General features: G+C 35.9%; 2 protein-coding genes across 2 annotated transcripts; both read right to left on the bottom strand.

Moving 5' to 3' along the window:
• Window positions 1-664: 664 nt before the first annotated feature.
• Window positions 665-10,355, bottom strand: LOC148906493 (uncharacterized). The gene is made up of 2 exons (XM_089037624.1): window positions 10,248-10,355; window positions 665-2,307 (listed from the first exon to the last, which is right to left on the bottom strand). Exon 2 carries the CDS (start codon window positions 2,303-2,305, stop codon window positions 665-667), a length of 1,641 nt encoding a protein of 546 aa, XP_088893750.1. The 5' UTR covers window positions 2,306-2,307; window positions 10,248-10,355.
• Window positions 10,356-16,362: 6,007 nt separating this feature from the next.
• On the bottom strand, window positions 16,363-17,406 carry LOC148906492 (melanocyte-stimulating hormone receptor-like). The gene has a single exon (XM_089037622.1). The coding sequence runs from the start codon at window positions 17,404-17,406 to the stop codon at window positions 16,363-16,365; it is 1,044 nt and encodes a 347-aa protein (XP_088893748.1).
• Between the last annotated feature and the right edge of the window lie 1,600 nt (window positions 17,407-19,006).

The following is a 19,006-nucleotide window of genomic DNA, read 5'->3' as shown; positions in this document are numbered from 1 at the left end:
CTAAGTATTTGATGTAAAGAACTAGATATGATTTCACCGTCACTAACACAATTGGCAAAGCTGATGTTTTCAATCTTTAATGCAGTCAGGAAATAAATGTTCGAAAAGAATCCAAACATATCTTCTGTGACGACTGATGAGCGTTTATCTACAAGGTGGCAAAGAAATCTTAGACCATACTTCTCGTTGTCTGTAAGATTCAACGGCTTATCCAGATCTTTTTTTCCGTCTCGTATATCCCTCAGGACATCATTACACTGAATGGCAAGTACTTCTTCCCCGTCTTCTACACGAACACTGAATTCATGTACTTCATCTTCTTGAAGAATCAACCAATCAAATACTGACTTGTGAAATGCTGTCACGTGATCACTCTCAACAGGAAACAACCAATGGAGTGAGTTTAACGCATCTTTTCTTTTCTTTCTCTCTTCGCGAGGGACATCATACTCACTCTTGACACGAAGAATATTGTAAAACATGTTCTTTGGCAAAGGGTTTTCGGTTGCCACAACAGCTTCAAGCATCTTGTAGAACCCTTCCTTCTCTGATATGTAAGGTAGTAATACTTTTTTAAGACGAGGGAAATAATTCTCATAAACTGATGAGATTCCATTAGGAAACAGTTGCAAAACTTTCTTTGGTGATGCAACGTTTTCTCTTTTTAATAGTCGATGACAAAGAAAGCCACTAAGAACAAACCTTCTGTCATTTCCACTAGGTTTTGTAGAAGATCTGAATTATCGTCATTGTCGCATTGTGGATAGAGGGCTTTAAGCTCGAAGCTCAAAAATATTTTAAGGTCTTCCATATTAGATTCATCTTCTGGTCTTATTTCTACAGCAACAATTGAACCAAGTGTAGAGGTATTAGTTGATGGTCTACTGGTTAGAATAAATCGAAGCCATGAAGGGAAACATGGGAGTTTTTTTCTTAGTGCCTTCAGTAGTTCATCTTTTGGATCATGTGAACACTCGTCTAAAGCATCTATAACAACAACCAAGTTAGAGTCTTTTTGTTCCACGTTACACAATGGTTCCTCTAGCAAAATGGTTAACAGCTCTTCGCAGTTCATCTCGGATATCTCCTTACCCAAATCTGTTTGCAGTTTGCTTTCTAGGGCCTCTCGATAACCAGGAACAGTGTCACGCATCTCACTTGCAATGGACTGCAACATCAACCTTGGATTGTTTCTTGTGGCATTACTGAAGTGAAATAAGTAACATCCTGCAAGACATCCAAGTTCCTTGTATGTCTGACAGATCTTAGCAGCAAGAATTGATTTGCCCATACCTGGACCAGCGGTGATCAGCATTATACACGAGTCTGGGTGGTCACTGTCAACATGGGATTTGACTTGATCTAGAATCCACTGACGGGTGTTTGGATGGTAACGCTTACATTTTTCATTTATTTCTGGTCCAAATTCTGAAGTAGCCAGCTGATGGATCCGTTGATCCATTTGTCGTGCTTTGATGAACACATTCCTGACGTCATCTAGTTTATCCTTTATGTCTGCTGTGTCTGACTTGAGGTCTGCCGTGTCTGACTTAATATCTGCTGTGTCTGACTTGAGGTATGTTGTGTCTGACTTGAGGTCTGCTGTGTCTGACTTGAGGTCTGTTGCGTGTGACTTGAGGTCTGTTGCGTGTGACTTGAGGTCTGCTGTGTCTGACTTAAGGTCTGCTGTATGTGACTTCAGATCCTCTAGCTGTGTTTTGACATCCGTATCTGATATATACCAATCGTTGAGTAACTGGTTGTAGTCTTTCATTCCCAAAGGTGCAGACTTCAAATCATTTATGTCATCTTGACTCAGTCCCAGTGACAGAAGGGCAGTTGAAATATCTTGCCAGTGTTTTTCAAAGTCAGCATCATTTATTTCAGTATTTGGTTGGTGTGCTATAGTATTGTTTCTGTAGTACTTTATCCTGGCAAGGTTAGCCTCTAGTGAGTTGTCCGTTGCAGGTGGTAAGGCATCCCAACTAACTGTAGTTGCTGGTTTTGTAAGTCCACAAATATTTCTTAGAAGAACAATCAGTAACGTGATATCAAAGTCTTTAGATTGAGGGTCGCTCCCATTTGGTGGATACAGTTTCTCCCATTGCTTTTTATTCAGTACATTCACACTCAGCTTTTGTAGTGCTGTCTTGTTAGCATTTAAGAAGGCTTTCAATGAAGATGATCGATATTTACCATCAAATACAGAACGAACTGCTTGTGTGCCTCCATCGACTAGCAACCTACAAAGCTTGGTGTAGTTGATCTTTTCATCTGTTTCTTTGCACCAGCTTGCTGAAGCCATCACTAAGCAAGGAAATAAAAAAGTAATGATATCAATTACCCTATTTGACTATGACGTCACTGCTTGTTTATGTGGGGGATAGAATCGCCAAATTTAATAGAAAATTCAACAAAATTTGCTCCTAGCGAAACAGTTTAATCTTTGTGGATTGATACGGGTTTTAGAACAATTTTCGGTGAATTTGCGTTGATTTAACCCCCTCCGACGACCATGATCCTTTGCGTTTAAACAATAGATTGTTTTGATGTGACGTCATAGTGAAATAGGGCAATTAATGCTTCTATGATTTCTAAATTTCTAAATTTTATTTCAGCTAGGTCTAGTGTGGTGTCTTTACTTGAGCTGAATGGCAAGTGTTAGTTCTATAGAAATATTTGCTGATGATGGAAAACCAAGTGCAATCAGATAGCTCTTCATTGAAGGCTGGTAATGAAGTTCATTAGATGGAATCAGTTGATTGATAACTGGAACAATAGCAATGTATTTTGCTAAAACCAATAGAAATCCAAATAGCTGAAGGAGATGGAGTTTTGGAGAAATCTCAGGGTTGCTTGGTTGGTTCTCTACTGAACTTCAAGGTTTTTTTTACTAGGTTCTCTGGCCACGTCCCTAAAAAATCAACTACCGAATACCCATTACATTATGACGGATGAATAGCTACTCTGTAGAAAAGCCAATGAATATTTATAAATATTATTTCATTAGAGACAAAAGCATTGGACGGTTTTGACAACATGTCGTCATTCTCAACAAAATTTATTTCGATAAAAAGATATAACTAGCTAAAAACTAGTGTGAGCTGCGTCGGTGTTTCTAATGAAACAGTAATGATGAAAAGGTAAATTATACACTGTGAAAAGATGAAAAAACTTACTGACGTTTTGGACGCTAGTCTTTCGTCGGAGTAAAATCCTCTTTTACTCCGACGAAGGACTAGCGTCCGAAACGTCAGTAAGTTTTTTCAAAATTTATTTCGATTTCTTGGCATATTTATAGAGAAAAGGTAAATTCAAAAGCACTATTTATTATTTTATTATAATTATAATAGTAATTATTACTAAACAGATATCCAAAATGACACCAAAGGTAAGATATCCAAAATGTGGGTTGGCTAAGCCCCCACCCACCCCCTGTTCTTATCTAGGAGAGCTAAGCTAGGCTTCAATCCCCTAAGTACTAATCTACGTGTTTGCATTATATGGTTAAAAGGCTATATTTAAAATAAATATGCTATGTGTAGAACAATAGATTTGACATTGTTGGGAAATGAAGCAGCAAATTCATACATCCAAAGGTGATTCTCTATCAATTTTTAAGAAACACATTTTTTGGTGTCCATGTTTTTCCTCCTCAAAAATCAACTCCTAAATTCTAAATTATTTGATTTACTGGCTGCTTTATCAAGTGGGTATTAAAGCAGCACGTAGGCATTTTGTCTGCGCATGCGTGCAAATATAAGTTTTAATAGAAAACCGCTGAATTGAGCCTGCAGAGATTGCCCAAGATGGCGGAATATTTTCTGTCTAACAGCGCTCGTTTACTAGTTCTCTGTGTCCTTTGGAGACCATTTAAAACGCTATCGAATGGATATTTTAATGCCTTATGAAAAAGGTTGTCGCTAGGTCGTTATTTTACTCTTTATTTTAATAAAATCATGTAGAAATTTCAACGTTGAGAACGAGAGATTAGTGTTGAAAGGCGCTAAAATAGATAGAGGTAAGGGAAGTAACTCGGTTAATTCTTTCTTAATGACAAGATTGATGGTTTATTCCTAAATTAAATTAACCTACAATCACCGCGTTGGGGTAGAGTCGTGAATAATTATTATTTCACTGTACAAGAACTGTACTTGTTTTCATCTTGCAGGCATATTTGAAAGTGGTTACAATCATAGAAAATTCTCTAACTGGTAAAATTTCCTTTTTTACTCATGTTTCATGGTTAGACTGACTTAATATATGAGAAAGAAAAGGCCCAATAAAGTATATATGCACTTGCCGTAAATCCTCTATTAAGCATCCCCTCTCGAATAAACCCTCCCTTTCTAATAAGTAACCCCCTTTCTAAAGAAAGAATTTTTTAAAGCCAAACCTTCCCAATTAAAGAAACGTATACTGATTAAATGTGATTTATTAAAGTCTTGATAGTTCACCAACATGTTAAATCACACTAATTTGGCCCTTATTTTTGGTTGTATGACCTACCCACTTCAGTTTTTCCCACTCTGCACTCTAGTTCCTTGTGAATTTAACAAATCGAAGTCAGGTTTCTATGGGTCTGTACAGTAATTGAACGTGGTGAAATGACGAACCTGACAGCTTAGAGCCTACTGCATTTGGGCTAAATCAATACTTAGGTCCCCCTCTATGAGCCAATAAGCCCCTATCAAACTACCTGAAATGAATTACCCCCCCCCCCCCCTCCCAGCTTAATTTAATAGAGGATTTACATATGAAGTAAAAGAAATCTTTAGTTTTATTCATTTCATAACCATGATCATGAACAACCTGTGCAGAAAATTAACAGAATAGCATATAATCAAATTAATTGTATCACCATCCACGAAAAAATGTCATGAGATACCCATCTAAATTAATCCTAATGATGCTGTCATCCCAAGATTAAAAAATAAATTTGGTCAGACCTGGTCAGTTGTGGACATCTATATATTAGACTAAAAATGATAATATATTGCAGCCTCATTTACTATAGTGATTGTCATAGGATTGGACCAGTACATCAATACAACAGTGCAGCTTGTCGGTTTAATTAAATTTTAATTTTAATTTAGTCTTTACAATGAAAATATAGAAAGGAACAATTCAAAACAACATCCACTCCTTGTATAGTTTGAAAAATAATTCATTCCTATCCACCTTCCTTCTTCTCAGGACCAGCAGACTACCTTTTCATCATACACCTCTACCTATAGACAGGAACAAAGAAACTATATTGTTATTACATTTAATTATCCTTTTCCTAATTAGTATGTAAAGAAATTTCTTCCTAAAGATTATGGTTGAAGCCCCATTGAGAGGTTGGAATCCTAATAATTATAAGCTTATAACAAATTTCTCTAGAAGTTCACATCAACTGAAAATTGTTTCAACAATTTTGGAAACCATTTATTACAGACTGTAAGTAGCTAGATTATTAGCTACCTTGGGCAGATCTAAGAGCTATGATAGTTTTTATTTCTTCCATGGTTTGTAACCCTTTAAACTTCCTCTATCTAGTACCTTATATATATATCCTTTCTTATCCATGCATTCATAGCACATAGTGTAATATTAGTTATTTACATAGTGAAAGTGAAAAATCTTCGAAAAATAATTTAAGGCCATAACTTCTGTTTTGACTTTTAGATTTTAATACAAATTAGACCTTCCTTGTCATTTCTAGAGTGTGAAAAGAACACGAGTTTACTGCATTAGCGTACAACAGTGAGCCAAGATGGCCGATTTAGGCATGACAGGTCAGCTGTTTGAAATTACTGTGTAAAGCCTGCACAATTTTTCAAGGCAAATGACTATGCCCAGTTAATTCTATAGCTTATTAGCTCTTAAATGATAACAAATAGAAATTTGGGGAAAAGCAAAAATAAATAGAAATTTTACTTTTTCTTACTCGGGGTAGCATTCACTCTAATGATATTTTAGCAATAAAAGTCTTACGAACTATGCCAGTATTTTTGGTGACAAAGATAAGCAATTTAAAAAACAACTACAATAAACAACATTGAGGTGTTCAAGCTACCTTATATAGATATTTCAACAACCAAAAACTTGAAGATCTTGGTAAACCTAAACAAGGAAAATTACCCAAGATTTGAGGATATGCTGAGGTAGCTGGAATGGTCTTAATATTTCCTTTAACACCATATGCCACACAATTTTTCAGTACAAAAAAATTGCACACCTGTAAAGATAAAAGAAAGGCCATTCTAATAGAGGTAATTTCCATCTTGGGGAATAGTAAAACTTTCGAGTAAATTGACTTTGAATTTGAGTAAAAATTAGCTTACACGCAAATTTGGCCATCAAACATCCTCCTATTTCAGACGATCAACTTTCGACTAAAAGTTATAATTCAACAAAATGAAAACATCAAAGAATAATTTCTCACCTTAAAGAAAGATTTCCTCAATTTACTGGTTAGATTTTAAATACAACAGGAACAAAGATAACCATGTCTTGAGGTTTTTCCCTTTCGGGCACATTTTGACGAGTGATTTATCTCCAAATAAAAGGACGATGTACTTGTTGATATGCTCATGTGCTAGTCCTTCGTCTCTAGTTTTGATCCTCTTTGAAGCCCTTCCATCGAATGCCTCTAAATTCTGAGAACGTTGATCAGAAAACCCACAGACTGTGCATTACAAACAAAATGGCGGCTGAAATTCTTTTGTTTTCTATTAACGCGCGCATGCGCAGTACAAATTGCCTATATGCTTATTAAAGCTTGTTATGCTTTCTGCCATTCACCCTGAATAATCTTGATTTATTTAGTTAATATTTAACAATCTAAGACCTGTAGCTCTTATGGTCTATGAGTCAATACCCCATGAGGTCAAAGGCCATGAGGGCGAGAGGTCTTATTGTTTTTATATAAACCTACTAATTGTTCCACAAAATACAAACAATTTTGAAATTAGGTTAAAATAACTGTTCAGTAATTTATTTTTCAAATTGTTTGTTTCTTCAAAGTCGGTACTTTTCACTAATAGTGTTCTATCACTAATATACCACTAGTAGCTCAGCCAATCAGAGAGCAGGATTCGTGATAGACCATTAGTAGGTTTATGCTAAATGATAATTGAATTTGATATTGATATATTTTGGATATATGTATATACATCTTTTATTCAATTTCTATATTGTGTAGCTCCAGAAATTTAATCCTCCAGAAATCCATACCTCCTCCAAGGAGGGATTTTTTAAAGACCCCCCTTACCCCAGAAATTCCATTTTTTTTCTTTACAAACTCCATAATTTTGTTCTTTCTCTGAACCCCACCCCCAGTAAATTCCCATTCCTCTGTTGGGTGGTGGGGTGGAGTATGGATAATTTCTGGAACTACACATTCATAATTTTTTTTTCATATTTACAGTAATAAAAAATACTTAGATTTTTTAAACATTTTAGGGTGGAGTATGAGTGGATATTTTATTTTGAGTCTGCTGTTTAATGGAATGGGGTACCAATTAAAAGATGAAAATGATGCCCACTCGTTTTCCACCCTAAAATGTCTAATAAGTTATTAGGGTAGCATGGGTGGTGTTCGCGGCTAACGCGTCATCTTTTACCACTGTAAGTCCAACAGGTTGGGTCGCTGGTTCGGGCCCTGCGGTCACCACATGTGAATTGAGTTTGTTTGATGTTTTTTTCTCATATGCTACTGGGATTTTCTCCAGGTTCTCTGGTTTCCTCCCTCCATAAAAATCAACATGTGAGTTGAGTGTTGTACGTAGTAAATATAGACTGTAGTGGTAGTGCATGTGGAGGGAACCTCACAGAAGAGCCCCGTATGGGGAGTGATGGTTGTATAATATACTATTATTATTATTATCATTACTATTATTATTATTATTATTATCATTATTATTATTAATTAACTGAGAAGAACTGAGCTCACTTTTTCCCAAAAAGAAGGCTTCAAAAAAAACATTTTTAAAAATGGTTTTCAAAATCTTTTTTTTTACTGTACAACATAACTTAGTAGTAGCTCCAGGCTTTCTCCTGCGTAATTTGTACTCTAATATTAATAGTTTGATATAATTATAATAACATGAAATATACCATGAGTCACTTTTATTTTCTATGTAAGTGTGTATACAAAGAAAATACGAGTGACAAGTGGGATATTCCATGGTGTGTCACAAGAAAGCATTGTATAACTATTATCTATACAAGTGACAAGTGGGATATTACATGGTGTGTCATGAGAAAGCATTGTATAATTATTATATACAAGTGACATATGGGTATTCCATGGTGTGTCATGAGAAAGCATCGTATAACTATTATATACAAGTGACAAGTGGGATATTCCATGGTGTGTAACAAGAAAGCATTGTATAACTATTATATACAAGTGACAAGTGGGATATTCCATGGTGTGTTATGAGAAAGCATTGTATAACTATTATATACATGTGACAAGTGGGATATTCCATGGTGTGTCTTGAGAAAGCATTGTATAACTATTATATACAAGTGACAAGTGGGATATTCCATGGTGTGTTATGAGAAAGCATTGTATAACTATTATATACAAGTGACAAGTGGGATATTCCATGGTGTGCCACAAGAAAGCATTGTATAACTATTATATATACAAGTGACAAGTGGGATATTACATGGTGTGTCACAAGAAAGCATTGTATAACTATTATATACAAGTGACAAGTGGGATATTCCATGGTGTGTCACGAGAAAGCATTGTATAACTATTATATACAAGTAACAAGTGGGATATTCCATGGTGTGTGATGAGAAAGCATTGTATAACTATTATATACAAGTGACAAGTGGGATATTCCATGGTGTGCCACAAGAAAGCATTGTATAGCTATTATATATACAAGCGACAAGTGGGATATTTCATAGAAGATATGGTAAATAACTAAGAGCACAGTGTATGATTGGAAGGAAGAGTGGAATAGAGAAATTCCATAAAACTCTAAAAAGCTTATGACATGAACCCAGTCGTGACACAGCAAAGCATATGCTCATTGTAAGAGAATTTACTCTAAATCAAATAAAATACTTAGAACATCAGGCATGCACACAGCATGCACACAGCATGGAAAAGGCTACACCAAGGTCACTGCACTGCCAGACTAATCACATTGTGTGAGAAAAAATCTCTCAGCCTACAAAAACTGCTCTATTAACAATTATTATATTAAATATTTATTATTGGTCGAAAACTGTGCACTTAATTAGTGAAAAGAGCAAAGTGCTGATGCCATCTGCATGCATGAAGTGCTCATTGCTGTTAGATCCAGCGACCGTTTTTCTTTTTGCATTAATAAATGCAATACCGAGATAAAATTAATGACTTATGCTTCTCCTTACACTTCTTTCGTGCTTACGCCACTTCCTGAGTGCTTTATTACTGAATGGAGCACAAAAAAAGCTGTTTTATTTGTTAAATATACAACCCTACAGCTTTCCTGCATTCTAATTGGCTGTATTTTCTATGATGTGGGATAAAAGTCAGTACCATATGTCTCCCACTCATATGAAAATCGCTCTGGACCAGATATAATCTTAGCTTCTATGTTTTGATATCTTGAACCACAGGCTTATCAGGCTAAGTATTTGTGTGTCTGGGATACCTGTGGTGGTAAACTACTTGAACAACTGTTATCTCTACATTTGAAGATTTTTGTATAAAATAAACTGTTCAAAACTTTCAAATTCTTTGTCAAAACAAAGCTTAGATATCTATATAATCTTGTTGTGTGTGTTTTATTTTTTTTAGCTTTTTTTTAGCTTTGTTGGTACATGAATACAGCAGAACTTTTCATGATATTATCTTTTCCTTCAACACACGACTATAATGCTTCAGAAGTATTATCCTCCACTATATATGCATGGTTTTGATCAACAATACAAAATTTTTCGTTATGATACAATACTCCATTTAATTTACAGTTCAGTGACCACGAATAATAGTTCCTCGATAGTTCCTAGCCGAGGCTCCGGAGTTACCGCGCATGATAAACTGTAGTTTTGCTATGCGCGGAAAATCCAGCCTCGGCTAGGAACTATTATTCGTGGTCACTGAATGGAACTGTAAAATGGTGTATTAACCAACTTGGAAGAGGTTCTAAACGACCCGGAACAATATGGACGAGCTGCTTCGAAAGAGACTTCTCTCTCCTAGAATATATCAAATATATTCCTATTTCTATCCTAAAACATTCACAACTTACCTGAATGTATTTTAAGCCATGTTCAAAGCCACACAATTCACAAATACTGGGATATTTTCCTCGATATAAACTTCTCTACTCGACTCCACTCAACATGTCTGGTCGAGGTGTTACGTACATACTTTGTGTAAGGTTTCATATTGCGACTCACTTTTAACATATTCGGAAAAGGAACAATAAAAATGAGGTACATGAAGTATAAAGCTTTTTTAAACAGACACACCTTATAAAAGTGCCACGTCTTTGCTTACTCTCAATCACGTGACGTTTTGGACTAGACTGAGGAGCAACTAGCGGATGTTAAGTCAAAACATGTCAAAATAACTCCTCAAACTATTGCATTTGACTATTTCTACGACATGAAACCTGAAAACAAGAGATCAAAACAACCTCCAAGATTCAAAAGCCATTAAAAACGCAGCTATTACCGGAAGTGACGTCTATTGATAGTAACCCATGCTTCGTTTGAAAAAAAACACTTCCGGGTACACAACGAAAAAAAAGGCAATTTATTCTATAAATATTTTTATTACTTTTTCTTAATGAAAGGATTTCTTGTCCAAAGTTCTATATTTTTATCAGCTGGAAGTTAAATCATTGAGATCATTTTCTGCTAATTCATTTTAGCTATTAATTTTGGTCGCACCTGCCATAGGGCAACAACACAGGGTGACCAGTTCTAAATAGGAAACAACTAAAACACTTGAAATTCTAACAAAAATACGCCCCCACCACACAAGAGGTTTGAGTTCAGATTATGACAGACAGATGTCCCTAGAATGTTGCCAGCCCTGTGTAGTAACACATTTTGGGATCGGAGAGTTGGTATCTCACGATTTGTGAGGGGAGGGGGGTGGGTGGGGGTGGGTATTTCTGACTACCACTAAGAATAATATACTTTGAACTACACAACTTTATAATTTAAAAAAAATTAACCTTTTATAGTTTCATAAGTTGAACGTAATCCGATGGTTTTATGATTGACCAATGTAACCATGGCAACAATTTCTGCGTAAAACTTTTTAAAGGGGTTCGTATGTTCCGAACTTCTCTCGTAAAAGAAAATGAGTTTCTTAGTCGGTTCATCATATAATATTTACTTATTAGGTCAAGTAAGCTGCTAAATGTTATTAAATTTTGAATAAATATATTTTCAAAGTTGTTTATGTAAATTTACCAGCAAAGCAGAATTATGCCCACAAGGTCCCCACGAGACAAATATACGGTAAAATACATCAGTAAATTTTGGAATCAACGAGTATTTAACGTTTTACTATTTAAGGCCATTATAGGAGTAGTCATTTTCTTTTCCTCGAGTATTATTTATTTCTTACGATGACGTTATGCATGCAGTTTTAAAGAAATAGCCTGTGAACGAGGCTCTCAGGGACAAGGGCTCTCGGGGACAAGGTCTCTCACCCCCTCCCCGGAGAGCCCTCGTTAACAGTCTATAAACAAAGGAATGCATTTTACTGTGGCAGCCCAGTAAAAAACAAGGCATTTTACGACTTGTCTGCCACAGGCAATACGTGTATACTTTTGTGCACTGAGCAGAAATAAATCCAATATGGATGATAAGACTTGATATTCAAGACGAATAATTTGGGAGCCCGATGGGACATTGCTTGATAGCCAATTGCCCTATTTCACTATGACGTCACTGCTTGTTTATGTGGGGGATAGAATCGCCAAATCCAATAGAACATTCAACAACATTTGCTCCTAGCGAAACCGTTTAATCTAAAATGGCCTGGTTTTCAGATATAATACTTATTAATATGTACTAAAAAATATTCTGAGCGTTTACTGGCTATTCTACTTCTCATCGTGGATTGATACGGGTTTTAGAACAATTTTCGGTGAATTTGCGTTGATTTGACCCCATCCGACGACTATGATCCTTTGCGTTTAAACAATAGATTGTTTTGATGTGACGTCATAGTGAAATAGGGAAATTTGTAAATAGATAATTGCCCTATTTCATAAATACGTCAAAAAGCTATTGTTTTAACGCTAGGGATCATGGTCGCTGGAGGGGGATGGGATGACAACAACACATCTTTAATCAAAATGAAATTTGGTTTATGAGCTGGTGATGGCAAGAACTAAATGTCTCGATAGAAAATAATTAAGCTTATATCTAGCCTACATTTTTATCATTTTAGCAGATGTACACAAACCGTGACGTCATTATGAAATAGGCCAATTGTGGTTGAGTACATGGAGAACGAAGATGGTGTAATTAAAAAGGCGATTATTCTACAACATTCTAAAGGCTGTTTCTTATATATATATATATATAAAAATGGGGGTCACCGACTCCATAGGAGAGCCAGAAGACGTCGAAGTGCACCCCATCCTAGAGTTAATAGGTAAATAAGACTTAAAATCTGCCTTAAGAGGCCTAACTTGTTATTGATCATTTAGGCCCCGCCTACACGTATCCGGATATTTTTGAATCCGCAACTTTTTTTGGTCGCGGATTGGCCTTCCGTCCACACGTATCCAGCGAATACGTTAGACGAGTCTGCAACTTTTTGAATACGGATACGTATCGGATACGTTTTTAAAAATCTTCAACCAAAAAGGATACGTGTGGACGAGGCCCGAGCTTTGTGCTTGCTAGTGTCGTGTAACATTCGTAATCAAATGACGTAAGACGATCGCTAAACGTTTAATTATCGATCTGCTAACATCTTAGAGAGCGAGTGAGCGAGTGAGTGAGCGAGTGACACATTTGCATATTCAGACCCCTCACAATAACTCGTTTCTACGCTTCGCGTATCCACGAGTTAAAAAGGCATAAAAGAACTCAACATGAGTTGAGAAGAAAATTCCCTGCTAACAGAGCCTATTTTCCTTTTGATGAAAAAGTAAATTATACACCGTGAAAAGATGAAAAAACTTACTGACGTTTCGGGCGCTAGTCCTTCGTCGGAGTAAAAGACGACGAAGGACTAGCGTCCGAAACGTCAGTAAGTTTTTTCATCTTTTCACGGTGTATAATTTACTTTTTCATCATTACTGTTTCATTAGAAACACCGACGCAGCTCACACTAGTTTTTAGCTAGTTATATCTTCCTATTTTCCTTTTGTTTTGTTTGAAAGAGAAAAATAGACTCTGCCGATGTAGGACGTTACTTTTGTCGCGCATGCGTGGCGTAACTTAGCAACGCTGTCATGATTTTGACAGCCGCTCTCGTCAAACAATGTTTGGCGCCACGGTGTGTTACATTTGCTCATGCGCACTACATGTAATCGGTTAAAAACCGGTTTTAAAACTGGTTTTGTTCGTCCACGATTGTTGACGGCGGTGTGTCAAAGGAAACGCTCTACATCAGCAGAGTCTCCTTCCTCCCCGCCTGAAAGAAGTGAGAGAAAGAGAAGAGAGACTCTGCTAGCAGGGAATGTAGAGCCTTGATCGAAAGAGTTATCGCTTGTTATGATAGGTTTTACATTAAATGTCAGTGACTTTCAGTTATCTCAAAAGAATATTAATATCCTCTTGGTTATCTTTAATAATTTATTAAGGTTTCTTGACGATTTTCATCCAGAAATATTTTTTATAACGAAGATTTGAATGTTTTAAAAGATCATAAGTACGTACACTCAGTGAATCATTTCATTTTTCGGTCCGTACCGTAAGTTATGGACCGCCAATTGACCAATCCTAGCGCGTGAAATTACCTTGCCATGTAATAAAATGTAATAACGATCTTGGAAAATCTGAATCAAATGTTCTGCATGAAATATTTCAAGAAAATTGAAGGAAAATACAACATCAGACAAGATCTTCTCTCTTCTAGAAAATATCAAATATATTCCTATTCCTAAAACATTCACAACTTACCTGAATGTATTTTAAGCCATGTTCAAAGCCACACAATTCACAAATACTGGGATATTTTCCTCGATATAAACTTCTCTACTCGACTCAACATTTCTGGTCCGAAATGTAGGTACATACTTTGTGTAAGGTGTCATATTGCGACTCATTATAGAAAGAATGGGAAAAGAAACAATAAAAACTAGATACATGAAGTATAAAGCTTTTTCAAAAGACACATCTAAAAGTATGACGTCAGGCCGATGTTAAGTCAAAACATGTCAAAACAATTCCTAAAACTATTGTATTTGACTGTTTCTACGAAATGAAATAAAAAAACAAGAGATCAAAACAACCTTAGCTATTACCGGAAGTAACGTCTATTGATAGCGATATATTAACACCTGTCATATGGCAATAACACAGGGTGACCAGTTCTAAGAGGGAAACAACTAAAAGCACTTGAAATTCTAACAAAAATACGCCTCCACCACACAAGAAGTTTGAGTTCAGATTTTGACAGACAGATGTCCCTATAATGTTGCCAGCCCTGTGTAGCAACACATTTTGGGATCGAAGAGTTGGTATCTCACGATTTATGACGGGGGTGGGGTGGGGTGAGGGTCTTTCTGACTACCACTAGGAATAATATACTTTGAACTACACAACTTTATGATTTAAAAATATTAATTTTAATAAGTTGATCGTAATTCGATGGTTTTATGATTGATTAATGTAACCATGGCAACAATTTCTGCGTAAAACTTTTTAAAAGGGTTCGTATGTTCCGAACTTCTGTCACAAAAAAATGAGTTTCTTAGTCGGTTCATCATGTAATATTTACTTATTAGGTCAAGCTAGCTGCTAAATGTTATTGAATTTTGAATAAATATATTTTTAAAGTTGTTTATGTAAATTTACCAGCAAAGCAGAATTATGCCCACAAGGTCCCCACGAGGCAAATATACGATAGAATACATCATTGCCATCAATGCCATTATAGGATTAGTCATTTCCTTTCCCTTGAGTATTATTTCTATCTCGATGACGACATGCATGCGGTTTTGAACAAAATAATGCATTCTTTAGAGATTTTGCTAGTATTTTAGTCCACTTGTCACTCTCTTGAGAATATCCATATTCATGTGTCTTCCCATGCACAACCGATAAACAAAGAAATGATACTCTAGGGAAATGACACGTAGTCTGAAATGAGAAAACATTGCACCGAAGAAGTGATCTTCTTCTTCATCATCATCTTCATCTTCTTCTTCTTCTTCTTTTTCTTCTTCTTAATCTTCTTCATCATCTTCTTCTTCTTCTTCTTCTTCTTCTTCTTCTTCTTCTTCTTCTTCTTCATCTTCTTCTTCTTCTTCTTCATCTTCATCTTCTTCTTCTCGGCACCATTAAGGCATGGCTCTTTTGAGGAAGTGATGAAAAATCAGTTATTTATTCATATCTTTGACAGTTTACTATGAATCTTTCCCAAATTTGGCTCGTAGTAGTAATTCTTCAAGGCAAGCAATTACCGCATATCTGTTACCATGGAAACCAGGTCACGTGACCACAAGGCCGCCATATTGGATTTTTAAAAAAAATCGTTTGTAATCGTATTGAAACTACTTCAAAAGTCCTGAAAATCCATATTCCTTTAATTTTTTGGAAAAAATAGAAAATATTCTAAAAATTAAACTTAAAATAATTTCCAAGATATCCAATTAGATCCATATAGGCATTGTAAATATGAATAGTAATCTGCATTTTCATGACTTTTAAAGATGTTTCGGTACGTTTACAAACGGCTTGTTTAAAAATCCAAGATGGCGGCTTTGTGGTCACGTGACTTAGTTTCCATGGTAACCAAGGCTCTAAGGTTCCTTCTTTTCACAAAAGACATTAACTTGCCAAGTTTGGGAAGATTCGTAGAAAACTGGCTATGATATAGCAAATCAGTTTTTCATCTGAGAGCCATGCCTTAATGATGGTGAGTTCTTCTTCTTCTTCTTCATCATCATCTTCTTCTTCTTCTTTTTCTTCTTCTTCTTCATCTTCTTCTTCTTCTTCATCTTCTTCTTCTTCTTCATCTTCTTCTTCTTCTTCTTCATCTTCTTCTTCATCTTCTTCTCCTTCTTCTTCATCTTCTTCTCCTTCTTCTTCATCTTCTTCTTTTTCTTCTTCTTCTTCTTCTTCTTTTTGAATTTCGCAGGAAGGACACTGATTCGGCATCGTCTTTTCTTATATTCTAAATACCCAATGTGTCTATATACTATCTTGGCCAGTTCCCTTTTCTCACAAAGTGATGCTTACAGTAACAGTGACATTTTTGCTTCCTTCTTCTCGCTTTAAGCGTTGTGAATTTTCTTCATCGGTTTCCACTTTCAAGTTGTCCACTTTGGACGTCGTCCCTGGCACTTCGCAGGAATCAATTTTGCTTGATCTAAGCCACGTACAAAACTTGAATAAAACTTTCTTGAACTGCGGCATACGCCAAGCGTACAAATAAGGGTTAATCGCAGAGTTTAGTAGGACAATTACAAACTGCAAGTCTCTAAGCCAGTGAATAAATTCGCAGTTGCATCTTGTACAAAAGTTTAGGATGTAAATAATGATGCATGCTGGAGCGAAGCAGACAACATAGGCGAGTAAGACTAGTACCAAAGCCTTTGTAACCTTCGCTTCCCATTTTAAACTGGAGATTTTCTTTTTATTCACTCTGTTTGCTTGTGTGGTCGAAGCTCTTTGACGGCTTAATGACCTTACCTGTTTACGAAGACGATTGAAGATGCTGACATAGACGAACAATAGTACCAGAAAAGTTAGAAGAACAGCGGTACTGGCGAAAATTAAAGAGTAAAATATATACCCAAATTTAAAATAAACCATACTAAGTCCTATTGATACCAGCCAAATAACCAAGGATAGATAGATACACTTCTTTGTAGACAAATAGCTTTTGTATTTCAGAGGGTAGATCACAGCAACGTATCTGTCGATTGTCAATGCACCTAAAGAGAGGATCGAAGCTGTCGACAGAATGAAGTAAGATATGTGGAGGACCCGAATATCTACGAGGTCCATTTTGAGTGCTTCGCTAAGATGGAATACTGCCGATATTGGATCCATTAAGATTCCAACCAAGAGGTCTGTCATCGTGAGAAAAGTGAACGGAGTTCGTAGCTCGTGGAATGGATCTTTCAAAATGGCGTAACATATCAGAGAGTTTCCTGGTACAGTTACTAGTGTAAGACTTAAAGACACTGTCGTAGTGAAGATGGAAAGATATCTTGGTGCAGAAACGCCAACACACGAATCACTGACGCTGTCGTTCGACATTCTTGCCTTGGCAAAATGGCCAATCTCTTTAGAAAAGTCTCCGGCAAAATTTAAGGCACTAAATTGAAATGCTTGATAATGATCTTAAGGCCTGGGGCTCCAACGTAGACTTTACATCGAAACTTCAAGCTTTTGCTTATACACTTTTGTACTCTGGCCAGAAACAAATCCAATTTTGGATGTATAAAGCCTTGATATGAAAGATGAATAATTCGGTAGCCGGATATTGCAAGGATAATTAGCTTTAGCCAATTTGTAAATAGATAATTCTGGTATGCGTAGAACGAAAATGATCTAATTGAAAACGCGATATCCGAATTAGTATTCGAAATAGAACTCAAACTTTACCACATATTTTTGTTTTCTAAGTTGTCGCCGGTTTCTTCTATCTTTCTTCCAGCTTTCACGATTTTTTGTTTTCATTTTAATTTAATTAAGTCGCCAAAAGACAGAGTTCGTAAAAAAATATTTTCTGAAGGCTGTTTTTGTTGAATGCGGGTTTGAAATGTTGACAAAGATATATGTGATCAAGGTGACGGTTCTGTAATTAGGAGAATGGTTATTTGGAAAGTATAATAGCAATAGCTGTAGTGCTAAAGATATTATTTCTAAGCTGTTGGGAAAACAAGTGGTGATGACTAGTAGAATACTAATTTGGACTGCGTCCGTGTTTCTGAATAAAACAGTCGGAACTTGTGGATAAATTGAATCACCGTAAAGAAGCTTTGTGAAACTGACGTTTCGGGCGTCAGTCTTTCGTCGGAAAAGTGAAAACAACCTACTAAAAAATTATGACTGGGAAGAACAATAGAAATGTTAGAAATTTGATAATCATTTTACAGAATATAATTCTTGGTAGAGAGGGAGAGAAGGAAAGAGAAAGGAAGAAGAAAGAAAGAAACTGGATGGATAGATGGATGAACTGGAATGAATGGATGGATGAATCGAAAATAATGACTAACATAATGAATAACAATAATGACAATAATGAAAGATGGATGGATGGATGGATGGATGGATGGATGGATGGATGGATGGATGGATGGATGGATGGATGGATGGATGGATGGATGGATGGATGGATGGATGATTGCTTTGGGTGAGTTTACCAGAACTATTAATTGTTAATCTCAAATGTAATGGAAAGAAAGCCCTAACGTGTTATTTTAATCACTAGCTATAGCACTCAACGTTGTATATTCAATTATAATAATGTTTTAATGTTGCCTGCCTGTCTGCCAAATCCTAGACACACTAATACGATCCCAAATTTCTCTTTTTCTTACAAATATTCTTTGTATCATGTTCATTTTAAAAAATATGCAGAAAAAATTAAACAGTTTTATAGGCAGGGATATATTGGATATTATGGATTTGTTGGTTTTTTTTTCAAAGAAATTTTATTTTTTAACTATATATTTTTTAAAGCGTTTCAGGAGGTTGGTGATTACGCGGTAGGCGACTTCAATTTTTTCTTCATATACCGGGCTTACGAAAACCTGTTATACAGGAATCCTCTCCCAATAGAATCCACTAGATAATGAAAATCATTGTTCAGTAATTTTAAAAGATGTGAGCAGATAATTGAGACGATCAAATG

Source organism: Actinia tenebrosa, unplaced genomic scaffold (assembly GCF_029948245.1).
Source record: "Actinia tenebrosa isolate PJP-AT-01 unplaced genomic scaffold, QUT_ActTen_1.0 PGA_scaffold5__44_contigs__length_20552954, whole genome shotgun sequence".
In the NCBI taxonomy this organism is placed as follows: domain Eukaryota; kingdom Metazoa; phylum Cnidaria; class Anthozoa; order Actiniaria; family Actiniidae; genus Actinia; species Actinia tenebrosa.
This window is presented reverse-complemented; position numbering and strand designations above follow the sequence as displayed.